This window comes from Ictalurus punctatus, chromosome 24 (assembly GCF_001660625.3).
Source record: "Ictalurus punctatus breed USDA103 chromosome 24, Coco_2.0, whole genome shotgun sequence".
NCBI classification, from domain to species: domain Eukaryota; kingdom Metazoa; phylum Chordata; class Actinopteri; order Siluriformes; family Ictaluridae; genus Ictalurus; species Ictalurus punctatus.
This window is the reverse complement of record NC_030439.2, coordinates 2,882,715-2,895,342: the sequence shown is the minus strand read 5'-3', so window position 1 is coordinate 2,895,342 and position 12,628 is coordinate 2,882,715. Positions and strand designations below refer to the sequence as shown.

Genomic DNA, 12,628 nt, shown 5'->3' with positions numbered 1-12,628 from the left:
ATGCCAAAATATAGGCCGGTGGTACAGTCTTCAAGTCCTGCTTGGAGGTTTGTGTGAACGAGTTTGGAGGCGGTGATTATAATGTGGCGTGCGTTCAAGTGGGTTCGGTCAGAAAGATTGGATAATGCACGAAGTCGGTTATTTTGCTTTGCTGAAATAAAACAGAGAACTGAAGCGGCAGAATTATCACTAAAATTATTCATACCGTCTGATATAATCGTCACATTCATGACTTCTTGTTATCGACTGACCCCCAACTCGGAATGTTGGGGCGCGTGGAAAAACACGAGTTCCCGAGTGGGTGTTATGACTGCATTTGGGGTGGCGTTGATTACTAGCAGGACTTGAAGAAACACTAAGCTGCTTTTAATAAAGTGTCATTCGCTTTATTTTAACCGCTGCCAAAACACAGACTAAATAGTATTCATTCGTTAATGACAACACATTAATATATAACCCAGGTTTTCTTCTACAGCCTACGTTTACTGTATAAGACCCGTTACATTACAGGCAGCAGAACGATCTTCTCTTTAAGGAAAGCTGTTCTGTTACACGACTCCCAAACTTACTTGCAGGTGTTTTCACATTTGGCCCCACTGTTGTACTCATCGGTGGTGTCACAGCAGTCTATGAAGGAAACAAACCAATGCTGAATCCCAAACTAGGGCACATTAGCCTTCACCATAATGATATTACAGAACATGTAAACAAATGCCTGGCTCATTTAATAACTAATTATTTTTACATTATCCAATACTCAAGAGTAATTTGGATCAAACGAGACTGGCCGGTGTTTACTCATGCCTCATAACAGGTTCATCAATACGAGTTTAATATGCAAGGTGTATTGTGACTGCAGACATGATGTTTTGATCGGACCGGGTGTCCTTATTCAGGTTAGTCCCGAGAGTGCGAGGTGGAGGCTCTCACCACATATGCCGTCGTTAATGCGGGAGGACGGGATGTAGGTGGGTCGGTAGCCGGCGTTCGTGCAGTGGAAGCTCCCGTTGGGACAAGCAGCAGTGCCTAGATGTCAAATAAAAGGTTTATGATGAAAAATACCCCTCGTCAGCTAAGACATATTGACGTACATTAAACGCTTGCTCGTGGTGTTCTCACATACAGCTCTTCTTAAACAAATCTTACTCAGTCCACTTAAAAGGGAACTAGCCACAAATGACCTCAGTGCTTGTCTGTGTTCACAATACAAATGGTCTATAAACGGGACTCGGTTCTCTTTCTGGACATTTTAGCATTGCGAACTCGGACTGTTTGTTCTTCACACCACAACTCCTTTACCACAGTGTAATAGCGCGGTCATTCAAAATGGTTGCGTCACATGATGCTATGGATGAAAACACAAAACCGAGAGCAGAACATAACTGAAGTGAAATACCAGAGCATCTGGGGGAGAACAAGAAGTAATAATGATCTTTAATGCTGAACCGTCAAAACCAACCCACGCTTCACAGAGCTATCATGTTTAGTTCATGTGAGTGGCGCAGACAAAATACACGCATACACTATATGGCCAAAAGTACGTGGACAACTGATCATCACACCCAGATGTGCTTTTTGAACATCCCATTCCAAAACCATGTGCATTAATATGGAGTTGGTCCCCACTTTGATGTTATAATAAGCTCCATTCTTCGGAGAAGGCTTTCCACTAGGTTTTGTGGCGTGGCTGTGTGGCTGTGTGTTCATTCAGCTACAAGAACATTACTGAGATCAGGCACTGATGTCGGGATGTCGAGGAGACTCCAGGTCCAGTTCATCCCAGGTGTTCAGTGGGGTTGAGGTCAGGGCTCTGTGCAGAACACTCGAGTTCTTCCACTCGATTGGTGGTGCGATTTACTTAACGCACCAGTGAGTCTTCATGGAGCTCGCTTGTGTACAGGAGCACTGTTATCATCATGCTGGAACGGATTTAGGTTCCTCTTCGATCCGGTAAAGGGAAACTATAACGCTCCAGCATACAGAAACATTCTATACAACTGTGCGCTTCAAATTTTGTGTCTACAGCTTAGGAAGGATTCAGACATGGATGTGATGGCCAGGAGTCCACATACTTTTGGCCATATAGTGTATGTATGTACAGCAACCTGTAAGGTCATTATCCATAAAGCACAATGAGAATCAGACTGTAACAGCTTTATTTTCACAAATCACCTGGACGTCAAACAAACCCTCCGGTGTTGGCCCGAGTGTGTTTAGCTTGTGGGTCGTTTTAGAGGGGTGTGTGTTCATTCACTGCACAAATTATGTGGTGTCATCTTTCGGAGACAGTGTTTCAGTTTCACCTGGTTCATCGGAGCCGTCTTTGCAGTCGCAGTAGTCGTCATTCACTCGGTCAAAAGGAATGGTGCGGGAGCCGTCCAGGCACGTGAACGGGCTGTTCTCATCATAGAAATGTCGTTCTGTGCAAATTAAAGTGGAAGAAAATGGGTTACAATGACAAACGGGTTATACAACATGAGTGTTATACTTAGAGACTTCATCGCAAGATTTGGCGACTTTTTAAACCCTTTTTAAGACTTTATTTATTTTTTAAACCTAGCGACAGTCTTGAACTTAATACGTCACACATCACCACATCACAGTTACTGTTTTTTTTTGTAAACACATAACAATTGTAGGTTGTGGTGCCGTGAAAATTCTTTTCCAAGTGAAACTCTTCCTTCTTCGTGTTCCCTAGATTGTAATTTGATATGCCAGTAATCAGGATGAATAACTAATATGCAAATTAGTCATCTAGTGTCTTTCTGAGCCTGCTTTATCTACTTTCCCCTGAAAGGCAGGTGTCCTGCCGGTTCTCTTACTGGACAGGGGAACTCCCCGAGGCCTCTGGACCTCCACGGTCACGGCTGAGCCCACAGCCAGGCTCAGGACCAGCAGCAGATGTGTGCAGCTCATGAGGAACAGAGTATGAAGGAGGTCAGATAATATCTGAACATAAACAGAAAACATTCGCATGTAAATAAAAGTTTGGAAAGCAGTTTTTTTAGCTGTCAGGATTATTAAGCGCAGTTTGCTTAACCCACACACATTACCAACCACTACAATGAATAAACTAAACGAATTTAGAAATAGGTTTCAAAATGAATTCCTTCCTTTGTGTTCGGATAATAAATAAAAGCTCTACGTCGCTTTAAAGTTAATCAGATCAGCTAGCTAAACCAAGTTACCTAGCGAAGACACTGACAGACCTAGCTAGAATCCATTTCTCGATTAATAAAAATAAACATAATAAACATGTGAATAAAAATTAAAGTGCAACTATTCTACTCACGGTGTCTCTGCTTTGCAGTAACCGGAGATTAGCAAAGTGCACAAAATAACGACTCGAGCTAATCATTCATTAGCCACTTCCGGAATGGCCTCTGCACGCGATGACGCGCACTGCGGTGGTGTGTTCTGATTGGTGGAGGGATATGGGGGCGGAGCGAGAGAGATCACTTCATAAACGAGTGTGAAAAATGAAAAATGCCCCCATTTGCGGCATATTTACTTGAAAATATTTCAGAAGATTCGCTCTCAACTCGGAAGTGGTTCCTACTCCCGAGTTCCCGCAAGTGAAGTCAAATCAACATGGCGCCTCACAGCATGAACAGTAAACTCAGCAGCACTTCTGACTGTGAATGAGTTATACTGTAGATCAGTCAGCATACAGATATATTCACTTGTTAATCCAACACTGACTCTACAGTTCACTGCATCATTCATCACAGTTAGCTGGATAAGTTGTTTCTAACCAGTCACACGCATGGAGGCATCCATGTTTTTTTCCTCACTTCCTAGCACGGAAGCATGGAGGTCAAGAGGAGTCAAATGCAGGATTAAAAATGTATGCATACAGCCCTTATTCGCCTTTCTTCTACTCACCTGGTACATGTCAGAACTCGTGCGTCTTGGAGATATACTGCCTAACATCTTGTGACTACAGGTAACCTGTTCTCAAAAGCTATCCCCGAGTCATGGTGCAGGATTCTCCTTGGAACTCAAGGACAAACGTGTTCATTGCCTCGGCATTGACCACCTTAGAGAAACAGGGGCCGGTTCAGACATCCGATGCCGATACACACGCCCGATTTAGACTCTGATTTGGAGGTGGAATCTGACCCATTTACCTCAGCTGAAATGTTTTACTGAATCAGACGTGGCTCAATTGAATCAGTTCGTAGTAGAGTAGAACTACTGTTAGTAGTAGAGGAAGCTTATAGTTTGAGAGTTGATTATCCTTCCCACTCCTCATGTCACAGGGGTACAAACTTTTGGTAAGTCATTATCCAGAGCGACTTAAATTTACCTCATTTCTACATCTGAGTGGTTAAGGGTTGCTCAAGAGTCCAACAGTGGCAACTTGGCAACCTTCTGAACCGTAGACCATAGCCTTAACCATTGTTTTCCACTATGTTTCAAGAAGTCTGTTTGGTACATACTTGGAAAAAAACACCATAAAGATTGTAGTTTCCATTGTATTCTAGATTTGAGAGGGTTCCTGAAACCTCTCTCATTGCTCATGTTAAGGCTGGTTCACCTCTGTGGGTCTGCAGAATGCAGGATAATCCATAACGATGAAGCAAATCCAGGTTTCTAAAAATTACAAATTTTAAGTCTTCTTGGGTAAGTCTGTACAAGCTTTGCTCAAAAGGATTTGGGCAGTTTCCCTCACTCTCCCTGGAAGATCCTTTCATACGCAATCAGATTGGGTGGGCAGCATCTGTGAACTGCTACATTCAGGCCACTCCACAGATGTTCTATGGGGTTCACGTCTGGGCTTTGGCTGGGACACTCAAGGACATTTAGAGACTTGTCTTTGAGAGAGTTGTCTTGGCTGTATGGGTATTTGTTGTGCTGAAAGTTGAACCTTCGCCCCAGTCAGAGGTTATGTGCACTCTGGTGCAGGTTTTCTTCAAGGACTTCTCTGTATTTGGCTGCATTCATCCTTCCCTTGATTCTGGCCAGTCTCCCTGTCCCTGCCACTGAGAAACACCCCTATATCATGATGCTGGCATGACCATCCTTCACCATAGAGATGGTATTACCAGTTAATGAGAAGTACCCAGTATTTGCCAATCATATCGCTTGGATTTTAGCCCAAAAAGTTACAAATTTTTGTCTCGTAAGATCAGAAAATTGTTTTCCTTGTGCTTTCAGAGTCCTTTAATTGGCAGGCTTATGCCTTTTACTCAGTAGTGGCTTCCAACTATCTGCTCTACCATAAAGGCCTGATTGAAGGACTATTTCTGAGATATTTCTCCCATCTCTGTGGAGGATTTCTGACGCTCTATTAGAGTGAAGCTTGTGGTTCCAGTCTTCTTCCATTTCACAATGATGGAGTCCACTGTGCTCCTGAGAACATTCAATCCAACATAAATAATACAGTTTGAACAAATGCACAGTGCTGTTCTGCAACTTGGCAGAAAAAAAACATTTCTTGTCATATTTGTTAAAAATCATCCTTTATTTGTATTTTGAACACACTTTACAGTACTGAACAGTGAAACAAAAGAAAAATATACTGATATATATATATTTGTGTTTATATATATATATATATATATATATATATATATATATATATAGTCATTTGCTTATTAAATGCATTTTATTCACAAAATGACACCTCAGTTCTCTTAGAGGACAACCTTTCATAAAAATAATATAATATAAAATAACTTGGACACATTATACACATTACAGCAACATCATTTACAAATATTACAATCATGTTGTTGTTTTTTTTTTATCTCATTATAATATTATCATCATTTATTAACAAGTAACATATTATTTAAAGCCCAGAGAGTCATTCCATAAAGGATTCTCATTAGAAGAAAGTGACTTAAAGTACAAATAAATCCTTTTCTACTCAAGCCACAATCTTTGTCAAATCAGTCTGTCACAGACTGTTCCTTGAAAAAACATCTTCAGTCAAACTACTGTAAATCTCATGACTACCAGCCCCTACAATGTGGATTATTACTGCAGAGTAGTTTATTTTTTGTCAGGTTGCAGGGAGGGAGTGCCGGTATGGTTGAAAAGCTTGGGATCAAGCCATGAGAAGTGCTTTGCTTGTGCAAGTGTTATTGTATCCCTTTAAAACAATAAATCTATACACTGTTTAACCTAGACCAACCACCTTACAACCCAAAATAAAGTGCAGGTTTTCGAATTCACAAATGATTAGGCTGCCCTCAAATGAAATTATAATATAAAGCGACTGTGGGATTTGTCTAATCTTAAAAAAAGAAGGGTCAGGGAAATAGTGTGTAGGGGTTTTTTTTCTGCAAAGTTCAACCATTCAAGTACAATTTATTACAACTAAACATAATAAGCGGTCAGTGACAATGAGAAATTCTGAGTGATTTTAAATGTACAGACCGACATTACAATATATACAAAATAAGCAGTGATAAGTCTATTATTTATATTGTCTTGTAATCAATTCTTCAATATCACAATCACCAACCAGCATGATACAAAAATAAAAACTGTACACAAACTGTCCAAAGAAAACGTTTCCTTTTGATATTCAAAAAGAATGGCAGCAAGTAATTAATTTCTTTATAAGAAAAACGATTGCTACAGTATTGTGTTAAAATGGCAAGAAGTATTTGTTTGCTTAAGAGCTTGCCTCATTAACGAAAAGCCACAAACAGAAGCATCATACGCAAATGTATGTGGGAATGTCATCAGTTCGGACAACGGATCAAACGGTCCCTTGGGGTTCTCTTTAATCCACCGAGTAGATGCCAGTTAAACATCCAACCAAACTTATTACAAACCACCCACCAAGGTACCAAAACCATCATTTCTGATCACGCACATGTTTTTATTTACTCAACCAAGCATTTTGTTATCATATTTGCATTGGTGTAACCTCAACGTTCTGTCACAACAGGCACACACTTGAAGCTAAGGTACTGACCAGCAGAAACCAGCTTGTCACCACACATCCATAGAGGAGACGTTTTCTCACAAAATACCCACAATTTCCCAGTCAACTGTTACATTCAGAGTCACAGACAACCCATTATTTTGATGTAGGCTAACTGCAACCTAGATTCAAAGCCCCTGATAAACATAAATATGATCCTTTCACTTTGACATTTGTGAGAAGATTTGTGAGTTCTAATAACCATGAGCTATGAAAATAGCTATTAGTTTTAGTGCAGACAAAACAGTTGACATTTAGTGAAGGTTTACAGACAAAAATATTCTGGGATCTCTCATGAGCCTCAGGACAGTCAGCATAGTGCCACATACATAAACCCTGCAGTGTTAAGGCATAAAAACATCAAACTTAATAATGGCTGCATGTGACTCCCTGTGCTCAGTTCCACTGGTTCAAGTTGCAACTCTCCAACAATCACATCCCTCAGCCGAGGTTTAAGTTACCACCCATTCCTTTGGTAAGCCAAAATGGAAAATAGTATTGGCTATGATGGAGCATGGCTGCATTATATGAGCGGGTGAAAGTGAATCTGTGCTGCTATTGAAAGGATTCTGTGATTTCCACCATTTTCACAGGACCATCCTGAAATGTAATTCAAAAGAAGGCAAAAATCATAAATTCCGTAGAATAACATGGCTTATTCTCAAAAAGTGACTATCCTTGTTTGCATTAAACGTGATAGGAGACAGTAGACCATGAGCAACTCCCATGGCTAATTCCTTAATTCAGTCCCCATAATGTTCGACAAGAACGGAAGCAACCAAGGAAGACCTTACATAATAAAATGAGGTTTTCAACACAATGACAGAAAGGCTTCCAACACACACGCAAATCATGCACAACTGAGAGAGAGAGAGAGAGAGAGAGAGAGAGAGAGAGAGAGAGAGCTTGAAACAAGCAACAATCAAGAAATGAAGACAAAAGTAGACCACTATCCCACGATGCATTGCTTCACGGCAGCTCCAAAGCTGAAGCTGATGGTTCAGAAAGGCACGTGGCCATCTCGCACCGGTAGCACTACTGGTAAAGGGAAAAGGGGGCCAGACCTGCACCACAGGTCCAGTCTTGTGCCACATGAACTTGATCCTCATGCTTCCACTTCCACATCCTCCCACCTCCACAGCAGCAGCCAAAGCTTCTGCCTCTCTGCAGCAGGTGTCCTTATGTGTTTATTTCCGACAGAAATGGAAAATAAGTCACTCTGATTTAACTAATGCGTAAATTCCGAGGATTTCAGTCTCTATTACGAATACATTAAAAGCTGTTTCTGAGCAATAAGACAACTACTGAGATGGAAAATTGTTGGTATTCCTTTTAAGATGGCTTTTTCCAAAGAGATCCCAAATTCCTTCAAAGTTCCCCCAGGTGTGTGCACATATCTTTTGTGATTAGATTAGACTGAAACTGTTTTGTTGATTTGTGGGTACATGTATGTTTGCGTCTAGATGTTGGTATAAATGCACATACGTATGGGGATCTACCAAAATTCCAGAGTGCTACATGGTCTAAATGGCCCTTTTGAAACACCACTAAAACTGCATTCCTCCATTCCTCCATATTCATCCATCAACTCTTACCTTCTGCTATAAAGGAGCCCAGCACCCATTCCAAATCTACAGTTGCTGTGTGAATTACTTCTCTGATAATATTATTTTCTTTCCTCTTTTTTTTGTTGGAAAAATAAAATTAATCATTTTATTGAGTTGGTGCAGAAATATTGTTTTGTTCATGGTATGGCCATGAAGTAGAGGGTAAGGTACAGAGAAAAAGAAAGTACTTGTGGGACCACCTGCACTCCTGCGTTATTCCTGACAGCTACTGAGCCTCACGTATCGTCAGCAGGGGAGAAAGATGACTCCTCTTCGTCCTCTGCCTCCTCTACTGGACTCCCATCTGAATGTCTTTCCTCATCTTCTTCCTCCACCACTGACTGAACCTGCAGTCGCCTTCTCCCCCCCCTCTCTGCTGCCACTGCCTCCTCTCCACCACCATCATCATGTCCTCCCCCAGGATTCTCTTCTTCATTCAGCTCCTTTGGCACCTCCTGCTCAGTGCCACCTATATGATTGTGGTTGGGTCCAGCCTCCTCAGCTGGCTCACCTTCCAAGGTAAGCTGGAACTGAAACTTGTTTGTGCAGGAGTCAAGCTCATTGTCTGTGATTGGAGGGGGTGAGGGGCTCTGGGGGATAGTGCTCTGGTACCAGTCCCGGTTGTCCTCAAGGGTGTCCAGGATATCCTGAGCGTCAGGGTGCACTAGGTCTCCCCATGTCTCCCACAGAGGGTGCACGATATAATCAATAAAGCCCACCTATAAAAAATAAGAAAAAAGGTAGGTTATGAGGTTCTGCGCTTGGTTAGACTTGGCAGGTGCAGATTTTATCACACATCAGCGAGCATGAGGGTATAGCTGGGTTCATGTAAAATGCACATCTCATCTCTTCCTAATCTTTAATAGAACTGAAACTGGTGTTACAATGTATTAGTTCAAATCATTAGAAATTGAGATGTAAAGTCAGATTTGGATTACAAAACCTCGTTTGCTGGGACATGTGGCAAGTTTATGTTGCCATGTGCCTCGATTCCAGGTTCAGGCTGAGAAAATGAGGCTGTCAGAAAGCTTTCCAAATCCTGACTCCCAATAAGAAGTCAAGTTGAACTGTTTCATGGATCATGGAAATTTCATTTTCATAAATGCAAAAATAGGTTAATTTTCAAATAATTTTTCCTTCGGTGCCCATCAGGTTTTTTTTTCTGAAATTGCCTTGTAATCTGTCAAGAGGCAGATTACTAAAGTTAATGCTTAATGTTTATGCTAACAGCTAACCCTGTAGTACTGATGCAAAGGATGACAGACTCATTGGCTGGTAAGGATTTTGGCTTGAGTTAAGAAGGTTAAAAAAACTTATTGGGCAGGATTTGGTGTCTACTGACCAGCCGAAAGCAGCTTGTCACCACATCCACAGGGGAGAATATACGACCAAAATCTAAATGTTGCTTTCCTAATGGAAAGCAGGAGAAATCCCTGGCAAGTAGTTGAATGTATTACAAAACAGGTATAACTCAAAGCCACTGGCCTTGACAAGCATGCTTCCTCCACCATCAAGTCTAGTCCTTCTTGTTACTAATTTGTATGCCCTTCAAACAGTAAGGAAGCTATTGAATAAAAGCTAATTCAGATATTTGACCTTACTGTGACCTTGATCTTGTTTGCAGGATTTATGTGGAATTATGATTGTAACCAGCAGATGAACTGATTAGATTTTGGAATTGATCCAAACATCTAACCACTTGTTTTTGAGACATCATGCTTGTGAGACTCTCAAACACATGCCTTCTGGTGGTTTCAAGTAGGCCTTTTTTTGTTAGCATTGCAACTCTTATTAGCTATTACTAACTTTGCTAGGTTATCGCTATGAACATTCACTCTGTAATTATTCCTTCTCTGCACATTAAAGTGACACTTTAGCTCTCATTCGTCCTGCTAGCAGGACTGACAGTGATGATAGGCTGAGAGTGTCAAGTCAGTGCTAAGTCAGTTGGATTTCTGCTAATACCCATTTTCCATCCACACAACAGACCCTTCATTCTCTTCACTTGACTAGTTAGTCTATGGTGCAATGCTAGCACTTGTGTAGATGGCGCTTGTCTGTCTCTTAAAAGCTATAGACGGGCACAAGCTATGTGCTCAATACCCCAGCGCTGACCATCTACAGTGTGGTACTCTGATATATTCTGTGCTGACTGCATGGCAGTGCAGATGCTGACATGGTATGCTTAGTTGGCAGATTTGGACCCTGATACAAAAGTTCAAAATTCTGGCTCCGGTCTCAGAAAGGTCCGCAAACGGATCTGGTTTGGTCTCTGCCAGCTCGCACATGCTACTGACAGACGCAAAAGTAGCCGTGGCAGCCGTTTTTAAAAACGGTGTTGGATGGTGCGTAGCAATCCACAGCACTGAACATTTCCTATGCATCAGTGCAAAAAGTGTTGTAGGAACATCCCTTTTATTCCCACCATTAAAGTCTAAGAAGTCAACTTGAAAAGCCAAAGCACGCGTGTGTCACTGCTGAGTGTGTGCAGGACGGAAGCTTCTCCACATGCTTGATTCACTGCTCCAAGCTCATGAGTAGCTTTGTGTGTTTGCAGTTCACAGCACCGAAAGCTTTCTATTAATAATACTGTTTAATCACCCGACAGTAATCTCAACAACTCAACGACAAACTACAAAAAGTGAGAAAGTGAACACACCTATTTGGCATAATCCCAGGGGTAGGAAATGCTTGAGTAGTTGTACTTTGTTTCTTTACTATAGTATATTTTTGGTTTATTTATACTTTAATTGAATATTATTATGATTATTATTATAATTTTCTGTCATCTACAGTGAACTTCTTATTCTACACAATGTGGTTAATGCTATATCGTATAAAATTAGTTATTTACTTTGCCTGCATGAATTGCATCCAGTTCGACGCAAGTCAAAGTCCAGATTTCCAATTGTGGGGAATGCCTATTATTTCTAACACCACGGAAACATGCTTCACACATATTCCAAGATAGCATGTGCATGCCATAATTATCAGAACATTTGAATATCTGCAGTTAAAATCAACCATCTATTCATAACTGAAGCATAACTCCATTAGTTACAAGCCACTCATATTACAAGAACAAATATAGCAAGTAAGAACTATAAACTACTCTCTAAATCACTTTATAAACTACTCTCTCAACATCCCGACCAATGGAAAAATGGCGGAAACGGGAATTCGGCAATCCCTTCTTGCACACTTCTTGTACAGCCACTTTTCCAATGACTAAACTACCAGTTACTAATTTAGCATTTTACTTAAATACCAAAATATAATAATAATAAAAAAATACAAAAATTGGATTAGCAGGCACAAACATCTACATGAGCTGCACAGCGAGTACACTAAAAACCTGGTCTTTCTATAAAAGGGTTAGTGAACACATATCACATTATTTAAACTATAACATCCCAGTGTCACCATCAATCTATACACTTGACACCTCTCAGTGGTCAACCATCCACCCCAAAAGGTAAAATCTTTATACATTATATGGTCAAAAGTATGTGGATTCCTGATCATCACAAGTTGTTGAACATCCCATTCCAAAACCATGAGCATTAATATGGAGTTGGTCTTGCTTTTACAGTTATAATGTGCTCCAGTCTTCTGAGAAGGCTTTCCACTAGACTTTGGGGCGTGGCTGTGTGGATTTGTGTTCATTCACCTACTAGATCATTACTGAGATCAGATGCTGATGTCGGGGATGTCGAGGAGGCTCCAGTTCCAGTTCATCCCAGAGGTGTTCAGTAGTTTTGAGGTCAGGGCTCTGTACAGGACACTCGCGTTCTTCCACTTAAATGATTTCTTAACACACCATGTCTTCATGGAGCTCGCTTTGTGTACAAGGGCATTGTCGTGCTGGAACAGGTTTGGGTTCCTCTTAGTTCCAGTGAAGGGAAACTAATGTTACAGCATGCAGAATATATATAATAAACAATTGTTTGCTTCTAACTTTGTGGCAAAAGTTTGGGGAAGAACCACATACGGGTGTGACGGCCAGGTGTCCACATACTTTTGGCCATATAATGTGTTTCATTGTTTGTTACCAAGAAACAGTTATTTTAAACTGGTA

General features: G+C 40.9%; 2 protein-coding genes across 4 annotated transcripts in view; both read right to left on the bottom strand.

The window, feature by feature from the left end:
* prkcsh (protein kinase C substrate 80K-H) overlaps nucleotides 1-3,448 on the bottom strand; it is a 16,330-nt gene extending 12,882 nt beyond the window's left edge. For both annotated transcript variants that reach the window (XM_017455234.3, XM_017455235.3), the window contains exons 1-5: nucleotides 3,293-3,448; nucleotides 2,823-2,949; nucleotides 2,304-2,420; nucleotides 931-1,026; nucleotides 570-627 (exon numbers count right to left, since the gene is read on the bottom strand). In XM_017455234.3, coding sequence (XP_017310723.1) covers nucleotides 570-627; nucleotides 931-1,026; nucleotides 2,304-2,420; nucleotides 2,823-2,949; nucleotides 3,293-3,358 — 464 coding nt within the window. In that variant the 5' untranslated portion in view covers nucleotides 3,359-3,448. The remainder of the gene's footprint in view (nucleotides 1-569; nucleotides 628-930; nucleotides 1,027-2,303; nucleotides 2,421-2,822; nucleotides 2,950-3,292) is intronic.
* Nucleotides 3,449-5,594: 2,146 nt separating this feature from the next.
* Nucleotides 5,595-12,628, bottom strand: part of pde4a (phosphodiesterase 4A, cAMP-specific) — a 78,313-nt gene continuing 71,279 nt past the window's right edge. For both annotated transcript variants that reach the window (XM_017455210.3, XM_053675347.1), the window contains one exon: nucleotides 5,595-9,269. In XM_017455210.3, the coding sequence (XP_017310699.1) occupies nucleotides 8,787-9,269 (483 nt within the window). In that variant the 3' untranslated portion in view covers nucleotides 5,595-8,786. The remainder of the gene's footprint in view (nucleotides 9,270-12,628) is intronic.